The sequence below is a fragment of the Aquila chrysaetos genome, chromosome 15 (assembly GCF_900496995.4).
Source record: "Aquila chrysaetos chrysaetos chromosome 15, bAquChr1.4, whole genome shotgun sequence".
NCBI classification, from domain to species: Eukaryota; Metazoa; Chordata; class Aves; order Accipitriformes; family Accipitridae; genus Aquila; species Aquila chrysaetos.
The window spans coordinates 30,436,306-30,451,785 of NC_044018.1; the positions used below are offsets into that span (position 1 = coordinate 30,436,306).

Consider the following 15,480-nt stretch of genomic DNA (forward strand, 5'->3'; position numbering starts at 1 on the left):
TCTCAAGGGGTGGGACACTGGGGGTCCCCCCATGAGCACTGGGGGGATGGGTGGCAGGATGATGGTGGCCCCCCCCCCCAGAGTTTGGGGGAGGGGGCAGGACACTGGGGACCCCAGGGGTGTGTGTGGGGGGTGGAAGGACGCGTGGAGACCCCCCCATAACGGGTGGGACACCCAGGGCCCCCCCATGAGCGGGGGGACAGGACACAGCCCCCCCCCGCTTTCCCCCAGGACTACATCTCCCGGCGTCCCCCGCGGCGCGCGGGCGGGCGCGCGCAGGGGAGGGGATGACGACACACGCAGCACGCGGCGCGCCAGTCGCCTCACACCGCGCGTCTCTCGCGGAACCCTTCCGCCTCCGCAAGGAGAAGTAGTCCCCCCCCCCGCCGCCGCCGCCGCCGCCCAGCGCCGCCCCCACCCGCCCCGCCGCCGCCCCGGCCCCGCCGGCGGAGCCGCTGCCCGTCGGCCGGAGGGGCTCTGCGGAGCCGGGGCGGCGGCGGGGCGGAGGCGGAGGCTCTTCCGGGCGGAGGGCGGGTATATAAGGGCGGCGGCGCGGCGGCCGGGCCCTCTTTCGCCGCCCCGGCAGCGAGATGGTGAGGGCGGCGCGGCCCGGGGGGGGGCCCGTATTCGGGGGGGGGGGCGTGGGGGGCTCGGGGGGGCCGTATGGGGCAGCGGGAGGCCGTAGGGGCCCGTGTGGGGCAGGGGGGGCGTGCAGGGAGGCCATGGGTCCCATATGGGCCAGGGGGTGCTGGGGGGGGGGGGCATGGGGCCTATATGGGGTAGGGAGTGCTGGGGGGGGGGCGCAGGGGGGGCCATAGGGCCCATATGGGGTGAGGGGTGCTGGGGGGAGGCCATATGGGCTTATGGGGGTCAGGGGGTGCTCCGGGGCGTGTGTGGGGGTCCTGTGGGGAAGGGGGGGGGGCTTGTAGGGGCTGATGGGGCTTACGGGGTTGGGGGGGGCTCTGATGGCGCAGGTTGGGGTGTCCGGGGCGGGCGAGGAGGTGCTATCCTGGGCGGGGGGGGGGGGCTTGTGTTCATCCTCTTCCCCCCCCCCCCGCCCCGGCCCAGACGAAGAAGAGGAGGAACAACGGTCGGGCCAAGAAGGGCCGCGGCCACGTCCAGCCCATCCGCTGCACCAACTGCGCCCGCTGCGTCCCCAAGGACAAGGCCATCAAGAAGTTCGTCATCAGGAACATCGTTGAGGCCGCGGCCGTCAGGGACATCTCGGAGGCCAGCGTCTTTGATTGTAAGGGGGTGGGGGGGCAGCGGGGTGCCTGCGTGCTGCCTGCCTCCCTACCCCCGGTAACGGGGCTGACCCTGCCTGGGTGGGGGCCAGGCAGGGGAAGCCTGTGCTCTCGGGGGTTTGGGGGTGATTGGGGGGGCCGCTGACCGTCCCCCCCTTCTCCTGTGTGTCCCCCCCACAGCCTATGTCTTGCCCAAGCTGTACGTGAAGCTGCACTACTGCGTCAGCTGCGCCATCCACAGCAAAGTGGTGCGGAACCGCTCGCGGGAGGCCCGCAAGGACCGGACCCCCCCGCCCCGCTTCAGACCGGCTGTACGTATCCGGGGGGGGGGGGGCAGAGGCTGAGGCTGGGGGTTCACACCCCCCTCCCCTGGATCTGGCTGATGCTCTCCTTCCCTTTCACTCCACAGGGTGCTGCCCCCCGGCCCCCCCCCAAGCCCATGTGAGGAGACTCCGGCCGAACGTGTCCCACCCGCGCACAAACTTAATAAAGGAACCTGTACCGAGCCTGGCTCTGTGCCTGTGGGGCTGAGGGGGGCAATGGGGAGGGGGGGGCACAGATCGCTTTGGGGGAGAGAGGGGGGTGTTTGGGGTGTCCCAGCCCCCTTCTTGTGGGGTGGGATGGGAGTGGGGGGCCCTGGGGAAGCTGTGTGGAGGTGGGGGGGCTGCTGCCCACCCCATGGGGGGGGAAGCCCCCTCCTGCAGGGCTGGGGGGGTGCTTTTTGCCCACTGGTGCTGTCCAGATGTGGGAGTGAGACATGTTTTGGGGGACAGATAGACGGACACTGGATAGGATGGACACCGGACACTGGGAGTGTGTCCCAGCCTCCAGGTGGGGGGGGCGGCAGCTGTGGGAGGGCGCTGGCCCTGTGCCCCACAACCACCCCAAGCTGCCTCCAGACCCACCCCCCGTGGCCCACAGACCCAGCACTGCTTGGGGGGGCTGTGGCTGCCCCAAATCTTCCGCAGGACCTGTCCTGAGCTGGTGGGGGGCAACACACACGCACACACACCCCCCTGCAGTGAGGCCGGGTGTTCCCTGGGGGGGGCTGCCGCAGGGCCTGGCCCTTCCCTGGGGGGGTGGGCAGCAGCCAGGCTGGGCTTCACCCTGGGAGCTGAATGGGGTTGGGGGGGGCGGTAACGGGGCCAGACCCCCCCTTCCCCGTGGTGTTGGGGGGGCTGTAATAGGGCCAGGCTTTGCCTGGGGCGGGGGCACAGAGGGAGCACACCTTTGCCTTTGGGGGCCGGGGGGGGCTGCGGCGGGGCCGTGCCCGGGGGGGGGTGTGGTCCCGGTGCCGCCGTCCCGGGGCGCGGCGGGCGGGTCCCGGGCCGGGCTGGGCTGCCCGGAGGAGGCGGAGGGGGGGCCCCGCCGCCCCGCCCCGCCCCGCCCGTCCCGGCCCCGTCCCGGCCCGTCCCGCCCCGGCGGCCCCGCGCCAGGTGCATTCCCCCCGCCGCGCCCGGGCACGCCGCAGCCGCCGGGCCCTGCGAGCCGGCCCGCGGAGAGGAGCCGCGATGGACCGGGACCGGCCCCGGCCCCGGCCCCGGGCGCTGCTGTTGCTGCTGCTGCTGCTTCTCCTCCGCGCACCGGCGCCGGGTTCCGCGCAGGCAGGTGAGAGCACCGGCACCGGCACCGGCACCGGCGGGGACCGGGGCGGCACCGGCAGCGCGCGGGGATCCCGGCGGGACCGGGGCTGCCCGACCGGGACGGGCAGCGGCGTGCTCGGGCGTCCCGGGATGGGCGGCGGGACCGGGAACCCTCGCGGGGGTTGGGGGGGCTCGGGGGTCCCGGCGGTCCCGTGGTTCCGATTCCGCCGGTGCGGGATCCCCATCTCGGCGGCTCTCTTCCCCCGGGGGGGGGCGTCCCGGACCCCCCACCCCAGTCCCCAGCGCTGCGACCAGGAGGACCCCCACCACCCTGGGCGGACCGGGACCAGCAAAGCCCCCCGCTCCCCCCCCACCCCCCGGGCTGCAGCTCGGATGGGGCCGGGGCTCGGTTCCCCCCTCCCGGGGCTCGGTCCCATGTTCCCCCCCTCAGGCAGAGGCACCTGCACCCCCCCCCCCGCAGCTGCCGGGGCTAATTTTAGGCTGTGGGGCCGGGACCCACCGATGCCACCAGGGTCCAGCCAGGGCAGGGTGGGACCCCCGGGGAGACCCCTCCGAGGGGACCCCATCCCTGTCCGCCCCGGGGTCCGTGTGTCCGTCCCCCCCCGCACCCCAAACCAGGGGGGAACGGGGGACGCTCCCGGAAGGGCCGGGTTCGCCCGGGAGTTGTTTTTCAACCCCAAAAGGAAAACACCGAGGGCTGGACGCGAAGGTGGGGCCGGCGTCACCCCGTCGACGTGCCGGGGTGCCCAGGTGTGGGGGCCGCACCGACGGCACGCGGGGGTCACCCCCGATCCCTCGGCGCCTCCGCTGCGCCGTGTGCTGCCGGCGATGCCCGGGGCTGCCGCGCGCGGGGGTCTGGCTCGTACACGGGCAGGGGGGATCCGGCTGGCTCCCACCCCAGCACCCGCAGGTGCCTGATGCCGGCATTGGGGTGAGCGGGACCAGCTCCGCTCCCCCCCCCCCAAACCCCCTGTCCCCGGCTCAGAGCCCCCTTTGTTCGGGGACAGGATCCAGCCCCGCGGCAGCGGCCACCCCACGCACACAGACCCCCTTTGTGCCGCCCGTGAGGCCGAGGGCAGGAGGTCAGGTCTGTGTCCCGCCCCCCCCCCCCCCCCCACGCACACCCCCCTACTCCGGCTCCCCAGGCCCCTGCCCGGGTCCCCCGGTGCTATTCCTGGCGGCGGGGGCCGGGGGGCCGCGGCGGCACGCGGCAGATAGCGGGCGACGTGCCGGAGCTGCCAGCGGGGCCCCGCGCTGATAACACCCGGCTGCGACGCCGCGATGGCGCCCGGGGTGGGGGGGCCCTGGCCCTCACCCCCCCCCCATGGGCAGGTGCACCCCGAGGGCCAGACGCCCGCAGCCCCTCGTGCCTCGGTTTGCCGGGAGCCGGTGCCGAGGGATCCTTTGAGCGGCCGTTAATGATTCACCAGCGTCACCCAAAAGCACTGCTCGATCCCGGCCACGGGGGTCCCGCGGGGGGGGGGTGTCAGATCCTGCCCCCCAGCAGCCTGGGGACCCCCCAGGCAAGTTCCAGTTGCCCCCAGCACCCCGCATTGTTTCTTGGGGGTCCCAGCTCCCCCCTCTTTGGGCCCCGCCATGCCCATCCCCGGGGTGTCGGGGCTGGGGGCCATGCCCCAACGCAGCTGGGACCTTTTTATAGCCCCTTCCCTACTAAAATAGCTCCAGCCCGGGGAGGGGAGCGCAGGCTGTGGCTGGGGGGGGGGGGGGGGTTGCTGGCCCTGCGCCCCTTCCCATGCGTGCACCGAGCTGCCCGTTCTCTGCACCCGCCCCCAGGAGGGGGCTCCGGCCCTTCTCTGCCCCCGCGCTGGGGCCGGACAAAGCTGCCATTTACCCGCCCACAGCCCCCCCCCCCGCGCCAGGGCCTGAGTCACGTCTGCGCTGGGCTGGGGGGGGGGGGGGCGCACCCCGCTCTGCCCCCGGGGGTACCGGCTCTCCCGCCGCTTTCGGGGGGCTCAGCCTCCCCCCGTCCCGCTCACCACAATCGCCCCTTTGTGCGGCTGCGGGGAGGGGGCCGCATCCTGCCCCGCGCACAAAGGGGCCCTGTCCGCCCTGGCGAGGGGGGGGGACCGGGCAATCATTAACCCTGGGGCCCCCCTTGGCGCCCGCCTGCCCCCCGAGCTCTGGGGGGCGTACCCAGCCATCCGGGCCCCAACCCCGGACCGGGGCGTCGAGGCAGGATGGGCCGTGCCAGCAGCCAGGTCCGAAGTCCGGGTGTCACGGGTGTGCCGTGGGGGGGCCATGCCCGCGGCACCCGCCTTGCGCAACCCTCGCTCGGCCGGTTCGGGCGCTGCGCAGAGGAGGGGAGGGGAGGGGGGGGGAGCACCCGTCACCCCCCCCCCCACCCCAGGCACCGCCACCCCCACGGCAGGGACACCGCTGGGGGCAATGGAGGGGGGGTTCCACTGTGGGGGGGCACAGGGACACCATAGGGGCACCACCGTGGCTTGTTTGGGGGGGGGGAGGGACATACACCATGGAGGGTGTGGAGGGTACGTGGCCAGCACAGGAGGGACAGAGACAAGACCTCCAAGGAGGGGACACGGCCACCGTGGGGGGGACATGGCCATTGAGGGGAGAACGTGGCCAGCTTGGGGCGGGGGGGGGGGGGGAGAGACCCCATGGGGGACACGGCTGTGGCCGTCGAGAGGGGGACATGGCCACTGCAGAGGTGCCGTGGCGGCGGTGGGGGACAGGGTGCCGCTGTGCCCGCAGTGTGCGCGGGGACGCTGAACGGGCTGAGCGTGACGGGGGACGCCCAGCACCAGTACCAGACGCTGCACAAGATGTACAACAACTGCGAGATCGTGATGGGCAACCTGGAGATCGTCCTCATCGACCACATGCAGGACCTCTCCTTCCTGCAGGTGAGCTGGGGGGGGGGGGCACACAGAAGGACACGGGGGGTCCGCACCTGCCGGGCTGACACCTCCCGCTGCCCACAGACCATCCGGGAGGTGACGGGCTACATCCTGATCGCCATGAACGTCTTCGCCTCGCTGCCGCTGCAGAACCTGCGCGTCATCCGCGGGACCCAGTTCTACGAGGAGAAGTACGCGCTCTTCGTCCTGCTCAACTACAACCCCAACACCACCCATGCCCTGCGCCAGCTCGGCCTCAACCAGCTCACAGGTGGGACCCCTGGGCTGCCGCGCCGCTGAGACCCCCCTGTGTCCCAGGATCCATCCCGGAGCGGTGCCGTCCCACCGTGGTCCCCATCCAGAGCGGTGCCATCCCCCTGTGCACCCTGGGGCTGTGCTGTCCCTGTGTGTCCCATGGTCCCCATCCCGGAGCAGTGCCATCCCCCTGTGCACTCCGTGGCCCCCATCCCGGATTGGTGCCACCCCCCCATGCACCCCAGGGCCATGCTGTCCCCATCCCAGAACGATGGTGTCCCTCATCATGGTCCCCATCCCGGAGCAGTGTCATCCACCCACAGTCCCCATTCTGGAGCGGCGCTGTCCCCTGCTGCATCCTGGTCCCCATCCCAGAGTGTTGCTGTCCCCCCATGGTCCCCATCTGGAGTGGTGCCACCTCCCTGTGCACCCCGTGGTCCCCATCACGGAGCAGTGACCCCCCCACCCACGCACTGGGGGGCCATGCCGTCCCCGCTGTGGTCCCCATCCCAGAACGATGGTGTCCGCGCTGTGGTCTGCTGGAGTGGGGCTGACCCCCCCACCCGTGGTCCCCATACTGGTGCGGTGCTGTCCCCTCCCTGCGGTGCCAGGCAGGGCCGGGGGGGGGACCGCAGCCCCCCCATCACCCACTGGCCACCCCCGCAGAGATCCTGGCCGGTGGCGTCTACATTGAGAAGAATGCGCAGCTCTGCCACGTGGAGACGGTGGAGTGGCGGGACATCATGCGGGACCCCCGCCTGGAGCCTGTCGTGGGGGACAACGGCAAGGCCTGTGCGTGGCAGAGTGGGGGGAGGCACCGGGGGCTGGGGGGGGGGGGGTGTGACACCCCTTGGCTTTGGGGGTGACCCCACTGCGCTCCCCCGCAGGCGCCCCGTGCCACGAGAGCTGCGGTGGGCACTGCTGGGGGCCCGGCCCCGAGGACTGCCAGAAATGTGGGTACCAGGGAGGGGCTGGGGGGGGGGGGGGCAGAGGGGGGGGCCAGGGCTGGATCCCCCCCCCACTCACCCCCACCTCCCTGCAGTGACGAAGACCATCTGTGCCCCCCAGTGCAACGGGCGCTGCTTTGGGCGGGCGCCCAACGAGTGCTGCCACGAGGAGTGCGCGGGGGGCTGCACCGGCCCCCTCCAGACACACTGCTTCGTACGTGTCCCCCCCCCCTCGCCCGGCTGCCCTGGTGGGGGCTCATCCTTGCACCCGCAGGGCGGGCGGGGGGCGATGCTGAGCAGCATCTCTGTGTCTGTCTGTCCGTGCATCCCCCTGTCTGCCCACCCACGTGTGTGTCCGTCTGTCTGTCCCCCGTGGGATCTCATCTGTGTTCCCCCAGGGTGGGCTCAGGGGGGGATGCTGGCCCTACAGGGGTGGTGTCTGTCTGTCTGTGCATCCATCCGTGTGTCTGTCTGTCTGCGCCCCCCGTGGGAGGGATCTCCGCTCTGGAATGGGTGCAGGGAAACCTGCGTGGGGCGAGAGACACCCGCGCATCCCTGTGTCCGTCTCTCCACGTCGCCGTGCCTCTGCCCACCCGTCCATCCGTCTGTCCGTCCCGCAGGCCTGCCGGCACTTCAACGACAGCGGGGCGTGTGTGCCGCTCTGCCCCCAGCCCCTCATCTACAACAAGCTGACCTTCCAGCTGGAGCCCAACCCTGACACCAAGTACCAGTACGGGGGCATCTGCGTCCGGAGCTGCCCACGTGAGCCGGGGGTCTGGCGGGGCCCAGGGGTCTGGGGGGGGCCGGGGGCGGCCAGGTTCTAACCTCGAGGGTCTCCCCGCAGACAATTTCGTGGTGGACCAGAGCTCCTGTGTCCGCGCCTGCCCCAATGACAAGATGGAGGTGGAGAAGAACGGGCTGAAGATGTGCGAGCCCTGCTCGGGGCTGTGTCCCAAGGGTAGGGGACTGGGGGTCTTGGGGGGGGGGGGGGGGGGGCTGCGGGACGAACCCTCACTATCCCCGTCCCACAGCCTGCGAGGGCACCGGTGCCGGCAGCAAGTACCAGACTGTGGACTCCAGCAACATCGACACCTTCGTGAACTGCACCAAGATCTTGGGCAACCTGGACTTCCTCATCACGGGCCTGGAGGGGTGAGGGCTGGGGGGGTCTGGGGGCGGTGGGGTGCATCCCCCCACTGGCCCAGCTGATGGCTCCGGCTCCGCAGGGATCCCTGGCGCAACATCTCGGCGCTGGACCCCGAGAAGCTGAACGTCTTCCGGACGGTGCGGGAGATCACGGGTGAGCAGCAGGGCTGGGGGATGCCGGGACCCCCCTCCGGGCCACCCTGACCCCCCCCCCCCCCCCCAGGGTACCTGAACATCCAGTCCTGGCCCAAGCACATGCACAACTTCAGCGTTTTCTCCAACCTTGTCACCATCGGGGGACGGAGCCTGTACAAGTGAGTCCCCGTCCCCGCAGCCCCCGACCCGGCATCTCACGACCCCCTTCTGTGTGTCCTGCATCCCGCATCGTCCCCTGTCCCTGCATCCCCCATCCCTGCATCCCTCCATCACCCCCCATCCCTGCACATTCCTGCATCCCAAATCCCCACGTCCTCGTCGCTGCCTGTCCCCGTGTCCCCTCGGGGTTGGCAGGTGCCCCCTCCGGCTCTCAGACCAGCTGCCCCCCCCCCTGCCCTGACGCCCTCCCCGCAGCCGGGGTTTCTCCCTGCTGATCATGAAGAACGAGAACGTGACGTCGCTGGGGCTGCGCTCGCTGCGGGAGGTGAGCGCTGGCAGGGTCTACATCACCGAAAACCGCCGGCTTTGCTACCTCCACACCGTCCAGTGGACAGCCCTTAGCCGCCGCCGCGCCGACCTCGACATCCGCAACAACAAACCCCGCAGCAAGTGCCGTGAGTTGGGTCAGGGCTGGTGACCCCGGGGACACGGCGCTGGGGATCCCGGGGACGCGACGCCGAGCCCCCTTCCCTCCCTGCAGAGCAAGAGGGGAAGGTGTGCGACCCGCTGTGCTCCGCCGAGGGCTGCTGGGGTCCCGGCCCCGCTCAGTGCCTGTCCTGCCGTCACTACAGCCGCCGTGGCGTCTGCGTGCCCACCTGCCGCTTCGCCCAGGGGTGAGGGGGTCTGCCCTGGCAGGGGGACACTGGCGTGGGGTTGGCTCCATGGAGGGCATCGGGGTGGGATCCTGGAGTGGGCACCAGAGGGAGATCAGCTCCAGCACGGGCACGGGGAGCAGGATTGATGCCAGGGTGGGCAGCGGGGTCAGCACCAGGGTGGGATGGACCGCGGCGGGGGGACGGATGACCAATCCTGGGTACTGGGGTGGGCACCAGGGTGGGAAGGACGCTGGGATGCGAGCGAGCCTGTGGCGGGATGGACGCTGGTGCAGACCCCGGGGTGGGCGCTGGTGTGGGCTGGGACGCCGGGGCGGGCCAGTGACCCTGCCTTGTCCCCGCAGGGAGACGCGGGAGTTTGCCCAGGGGGGCGAGTGCTTCGAGTGCCACCCCGAGTGCGAGCGCATAGAGGGCAACGTCACCTGCAACGGCTCGGTACTGGCCCGGCCGGGGACCCGCGGCGGCGATGGTGACGTCCCCGCGGGTCCTCACGCGCCCTCCCGCCCCGCAGGGCGCCGACACCTGCACCCGCTGCGCCCACTACCGCGACGGGCCCCACTGCGTGGAGAGCTGCCCCGAGGGCATCTTGGGCGAGCGCGGCCCCATCTACAAGTACCCCGACTCCGGCCGCGAGTGCCGGCCGTGCCACGAGAACTGCACCCGCGGGTGCGCTGGGGTGGGGGGGCTCCGGGACCCAGCGTCCGGCTGGAGGAGGGGGTCCCCGCACCCCATCTCACCCCTGGCTCCATCTCCGCAGGTGCCTGGGGCCGCTGCTGCGGGACTGCCTGGGGGAGCCGCTGCCCGTCTCCAGGTACGGCGGGGCGGGGGCTGCGGGGGTCCCGGGGCGATGCCGTGCCATGCCAGACTGCGCTGTGCCGTGCCATGCTGCGTGGTGCCCTGTTGCACTGTGCTGTGCCGTGCCGCACCGTGCCACGGTGCACGACGCCGTGCTGTGCCGTGCCATGCCGTGCCGTAGCGTACTATTGCACCACGCTATGGCGTGCCGTGCTGCACCGTGCCACGCTGTGCCGTGCCACCCTGCTCTGTGGCCTTTCCCTGCCCACGTGGGCGCTGGGGGACCCCCTGCCCCGGCCGTGCCACCCCCCCTGTGCCGCACGCACCCCCGGGTGCCGAGCCCTGCCCTGCCCGTGCCGCCCCCGCCAGCCCCAGGGGTTGGGGTGCGTGCCGCCCCCGCGGCAGGTAGGGCCATGGGAAGCGCGTGGGGAGCGGCGGCGGTGGCGGGCCAGGACCTGCCGGCACCGGGAGCTCAGCCCCGGTCTCCTCCCGTGCCCAGGAAAACGCCAACGGTGATCGCGGTGATGGTGGTCGGGGGGCTTTTCCTCTCCTGTTCCTGCGTTCTCCTCGCCCTGCTCTACTGGCGGGGCAAGAAGATCCAGAAGAAGCGAGCGATGCGGCGCTACCTGGAGAGGGGGGAGGTGAGCGGCGCGGCTGCGCCCGGGGGGGTCCCAGTCCTGCGGGGAGCCAGGGGGACCCCTGGGGCTGCGGGGAGGGGGGTTCAACAAGCAGGAGGGGTGTGGGACCCATCCCCATCTGTCCCCGGCTTTGTCCTTGTCCGTAGCCATCCCCATCTCTCTCCAGCCCTGTTCCAATCCAGCCCTGTCCCCATCCCTACCCGCTTCCATCTCCGGCACTCTCCATCCCCGTCCTGCTCTGTCCCCGTCCCCATCTCCATCTCCTGCCCAGCAGAGCCTGGAGCCGCTGGACCCCAGTGAAAAAGCCAACAAGGTGCTGGCCCGCATCTTCAAGGAGACGGAGCTGAAGCGGCTGAAGGTGCTGGGCTCCGGCGTCTTTGGGACTGTGCACAAGGTGAGCAGGGGGGCTCAGTGGGGGGGCTTAGTCGGGGCTGGGCATGGCATTCACCGGGGTGTCCCGTCCCCCCCCCAGGGAATCTGGATCCCTGACGGGGACTCCATCAAGATCCCAGTGAGCATCAAGGTGATCCAGGACTGGAGCGGGCAGCAGTCCTTCCATGCCGTCACTGACGTAAGTCCGGCATGGCGGGGGGGGGGGGGGGGGCTGGATCCTGCTCCCTGGGGGGCCCCCACGGGCCGTGGGGGGGCTCGGCCACGGCTGACACTGCCCCCGCAGCACATGCTGGCCATCGGCAGCCTGGACCATGCCTACATCGTGCGGCTGCTGGGCATCTGCCCCGGCGCCCAGCTGCAGCTGGTGACCCAGCTCCTGCCGCTGGGCTCCCTCCTCGACTACGTCCGTAAGAACCGCGACAGCATCAGCCCCCAGCTCCTGCTCAACTGGTGTGTCCAGGTGGCCAAAGTGAGTCCCCGGGGTCTGGGGGGGGTCCTCATGGCCCCCCTGGCCCCGCTGACACCCCCCTGCCCCCCCCCCCCCCGCCCAGGGCATGTACTACCTGGAGGAGCACCGCATGGTGCACCGCAACCTGGCCGCCCGCAACGTGCTGCTCAAGTCGCCCAGCCAGGCTCAGGTGGCCGATTTCGGCATCGCCGACCTCCTCTACCCCGATGACAAGAAGTATTTCTACAATGAGGTCAAGGTGGGCACCTGGCAGGGACCCCTGTGTCCCCCTTTGTGCCATCCCTGCCCCACACCCCTGGTTCCCCCTGCATCCCCTCCTCTCCATATCCCCAGTACCCCCACCACCCAGGGACCCCCCCATCCCCTCTGTGCCCCCTATCCCGCAGGGTGTCCCACATCCCCCCCCAGTCCCCATGTCCCCCCACCCTTCCACGTCCCCCCACACCACACCTTTCCTCGCAGACGCCCATCAAGTGGATGGCGCTGGAGAGCATCCACTTCGGGAAGTACACGCACCAGAGTGATGTCTGGAGCTACGGTGAGCACTGGTCCCCCGGCTCCCCCCCTGGTCCCTCTCCCCAGCCCCACGGGGCTCACAGGGACTGTCCCCACAGGTGTGACGCTCTGGGAGATGATGACCTTCGGAGCCGAGCCTTATGCCGGGATCCGGCTGGCCGAGGTGCCCGACCTGCTGGAGAAGGGCGAGCGGCTCTCGCAGCCCCAGATCTGCACCATCGACGTCTACATGGTGATGGTGAAGTGTGAGTGCGGGGCCACCGCCCACGGCCCTGACCCCGGGGAGGGTCCTGCTCCTGTCCCCAGCCCTGTCCCCATCCCCTGGGGCAAGATCCCAGCTCTGTCCCCATCCCCAGGGCAGGGTCCTGCTCCTGTCCCCAGCCCTGTCCCCATCCCCTGGGGCAGGATCCCGGCCATGTCCCATCCCCAGGACAAGGTTCTGCTCCTGTCCCCATCCCTGTCCCCATCCCCAGGCAGAGTTCTGGTCCTGTCCCCATCCCCTGGGGCAGGATCCCAGCTCTGTCCCCATCCCCAGGGCAGGGTCCTGCTCCTGTCCCCATCCCTGTCCCCATCCCCAGGGCAGGGTTCTGGTCCTGTCCCCATCCCCGGGGCCAGGTCCCGGCTCTCAGCCCCCGCCATCCCCCCAGGCTGGATGATTGATGAGAACATCCGTCCCACCTTCAAGGAGCTGGCGAACGAATTCACCCGCATGGCCCGCGACCCCCCCGCGCTACCTGGTCATCAAGGTAAGCACGACCCCCCCCGCCGGCCCCTGTCCGGCCCCACAGCCCCTGACATGGCCATCCCCACAGCAGGAGAGCGGGGCCGTGCCACCCGCCGAGCCCCCCACTCTCAGCGACAAGGAGCTGGATGACATGGAGACGCTGGAGCTGGAGGAGGAGGAGGAGCTGGACGCCTCCTTCGGCCTCACCACCGGGCTCTACCCACAGCGGCCGCGGGGCAGCTGCACCCGGGTGAGACCCCTCTGCCCCCCGCCCCAGGTCTGGGGGCTCTGGGGCTGTGTCCTGGGCATGGCACGGGGCGGGGCGGGGGGGGGCATGCAGGATCCCGGGATGTGGCACAAGGTCCCATGGAGCTGGGATGTGGGGCTGACCCACACGACCCCCCCACTGCCCCATCGTCCCCTCTGAGCCCTGTCAGGACCCATGCCCCGTTCCTGCAGTGGGGTGTGGGGGGGGTCCCAGCCCCTGCATGTTCCCCGCCCCGCCGCTGGGTGTCAACCCCCCTGTCCCCCTGCAGAGCCCCAGCCTGCTCAGCCCCCCGGCCGGCTACATCCCCATGAACCAGCCCGGCCTCGGCAGTGGCCGCCAGGTACCCGGGGGGCTGGAGGGGGGCAAGGGGTGCTGGGCTGGGGAGGGCGAGGGCTGCTGGGGGGCTACGGGGGGGGTGACCATGGGGTGCCAGAGGAGGGGGGGCAAAGGGGTGGCGGTGGGAGGTGAAACGATGGCCATGAGGTGGTGGGGGGGTCCGGTGTGGGTGTCTGCAGGGGTACCCCCCCTCAGCCCCATGTCCCCCAGGGCGGGGGGTGCCGGCCGCCGCGGCGCAGCCGTCAGGAGTCCCTGGGGCGGACGGTGTCGGAGTCGTCGGAAGGCCGGGGGACGGCCTCGGAGCTGGACCTGGCCGAGGGGGGGTCGCTGTCGGGGAGCCTGTGCCGCAGCCTGCGCTCACGGGGAGACAGTGCTTACCTGTCCCAGCGGGAGAGCTTCCCCCCGCCGCCCCCCAGCACCGAGGGCAGCGAGGAGGACGCCAACGGCTACGTCACCCCCAACTGCGCCGGACGGGGTGAGGAGTGCAGCCTTGGGGGGGGGGGGGGGGGTCGGTCCTGTCCAGGCAGGGGGTAGGGGTCCCATCCATGCAGAGTGGGGGGATCCTATCCTGTAGGACCAGGTCTGGGGGCTCCCCCCACCGTGGGGTTGCTGGGAGCCCGTCCTTGAGGTGTGGTGGGTCCCATCCCCGCAGGATTTGGGGTTAAGGGGGTGGGGGCTCATCCTTGCAGAGTTGGGCCTGGGGGGGTCCTGTGTCTGGGGGGGGGAGCAGCCTGTCCCCAGGGGTGGAGGGGGTCTATCCCCAGTGTGTTAGGGGCAGGGGGACCCATTCGTGCAGGGTTGGGGTTCAGGCTGGTGGGGGAGATCATCTTTTAGGGGGTGAGGGTTGTGGGGTGGGATGAACCAGTCCCTGGCCCAGATGAGCCCCCCCCCCCCCCAAACTCAGGACAGGCCCTGTGGGCAGAGAGGGGGAGCCTGGAAGGGCTGGGGGGGGCCCTGGCCAGCATCTCACCCCCGCCTCGCAGAGCCGGACCCCACGGGGGGCTTGGTGCCAGAGCCAGAAGAGGAGTACGAGTACATGAACCGCCGGCCTGGGGGTCCCCCGGGAGCCCCCCCACCCCGGCCGGCCTCGCTGGAGGAGCTGGGCTACGAGTACATGGAGGTGGGCTCGGAGCTGGGGTCCCCCCCGGGCCGGGGGCAGGAGGAGGAGGACTACGAGTACATGAACAAGCAGCCCCGGCTGAGCCGCTCGCTGGGCAGCGTGGTCGGGGGGCCGGGACCACGGCAGGAAGGTGGCCCCCCCCCGGCACGATGGCTACACCGACATGCGCCCGGGGGAGGCCGCTCCGGCCCCCGAGGAGGAGCAGGGCTACGAGGAGATGGAGGCGGTGCTGGTCCCCCGCTGCCCCGGCTGCCGCGGCCCCCCCGGACCCCCCACCCCCTGCATGAAGCCCCTGCGGAGCCTGGAGGCTTCGGACTGCGCCTTCGACAACCCCGACTACTGGCACAGCCGTCTCTTCGCCAAGGTGGACGCCCAGCGGACGTAGCGGGGGGCCCTGCCAGCACCCCACTGCCTTCCTGGCACCCCCCCCCCCCCCCCCCCGGGGCTGTTTACACTGGATATGAAGGATCCCCCCCCCCCCCTCGGGGGCATGAGCCAAAGCTGAAGTGCAGGCAGGGGGCTGAGGGGGCCACAGTCCGTCCTGGGGGGGGGCCGCGAGCCCTCGGGGGTGTACCCGCTCCCTGCCACCTTTTCCAAAGCCTTCCCTGAGGTACAGGGCTGGAGGGGCTGATCCTGAGCACCCCAAGCTAGCGGGGGGGGCTGCCCAGGCCCCCTGCAGAGGGGGGTCAGTGGGGCTCCGGACCCCTGGGTCCCCCTCCCACCGTGCCCGGTGGGTGCCCCCCCGGCTGAAGGAGCTCCCTGGGTGCAGGGACGCTGGGTCGGTCCCTGTCCAGGGCTGCCTTGGGGTGCAGGCAGATGAGGTTGGATGGGATTTCTGGACAAGAAGGACCCCAGACTCATTTTCAGGTTTCCCCCATTCCCTGCTGGAACCGGAGTGAAGGTTTGGGGGGTGCTGCCCCCCCCCTCCTGCCCCGGGGCACTTGGAGGGGCGTCCCCTGGTCGGTGGGGGGGGGGCTGCAGTGCCCGTTATGACTTAAGGGCCCTGAGCCGGGTAGCGGGGCTGGGGTGAGGAGGGGTCTGCACACACACCACCCCCCCCCCCCCCCCGGAGAATCCCTGTTTTGTGATGTTTTCACGGGGGCTGCCCGGGGTGTGGGGGGTCCCCAGCCCCCACCCCCATCTCGGGGCATCACCCG

The 15,480-nt window shown here is 71.6% G+C and overlaps 2 protein-coding genes across 2 annotated transcripts; both read left to right on the plus strand.

Moving 5' to 3' along the window:
- Positions 1 to 454: 454 nt before the first annotated feature.
- On the plus strand, positions 455 to 1,749 carry RPS26 (ribosomal protein S26). Its single transcript, XM_030036970.2, has 4 exons — positions 455 to 593; positions 1,069 to 1,246; positions 1,425 to 1,555; positions 1,654 to 1,749. The coding sequence occupies exons 1-4, from the start codon at positions 591 to 593 to the stop codon at positions 1,687 to 1,689; spliced, it is 348 nt and encodes a 115-aa protein (XP_029892830.1). The 5' UTR covers positions 455 to 590; the 3' UTR covers positions 1,690 to 1,749.
- Positions 1,750 to 2,708: 959 nt separating this feature from the next.
- Positions 2,709 to 14,778, plus strand: ERBB3 (erb-b2 receptor tyrosine kinase 3). The gene is given in 30 exon segments (XM_041128826.1): positions 2,709 to 2,852; positions 5,582 to 5,733; positions 5,812 to 5,998; positions 6,649 to 6,774; positions 6,870 to 6,935; positions 7,025 to 7,143; positions 7,550 to 7,691; positions 7,774 to 7,887; positions 7,961 to 8,081; positions 8,156 to 8,229; positions 8,299 to 8,389; positions 8,646 to 8,845; positions 8,932 to 9,064; positions 9,409 to 9,499; positions 9,576 to 9,730; positions 9,822 to 9,875; positions 10,359 to 10,500; positions 10,772 to 10,891; positions 10,970 to 11,068; positions 11,174 to 11,359; positions 11,442 to 11,597; positions 11,822 to 11,897; positions 11,974 to 12,120; positions 12,523 to 12,596; positions 12,598 to 12,621; positions 12,691 to 12,849; positions 13,136 to 13,207; positions 13,414 to 13,678; positions 14,187 to 14,455; positions 14,457 to 14,778. Coding segments are annotated over 30 exon segments (3,963 nt in total). The 5' UTR covers positions 2,709 to 2,755; the 3' UTR covers positions 14,709 to 14,778.
- The last annotated feature ends 702 nt before the right edge of the window (positions 14,779 to 15,480 follow it).

Excerpts from the sequence above, each read along its gene's own strand:
- RPS26 (XM_030036970.2), top strand. Across the intron at positions 1,247-1,424 it reads GGAGGCCAGCGTCTTTGATT|CCTATGTCTTGCCCAAGCTG; the intron begins GTAAGGGGGTGG and ends TCCCCCCCACAG. Across the intron at positions 1,556-1,653 it reads CGCCCCGCTTCAGACCGGCT|GGTGCTGCCCCCCGGCCCCC; the intron begins GTACGTATCCGG and ends TTCACTCCACAG.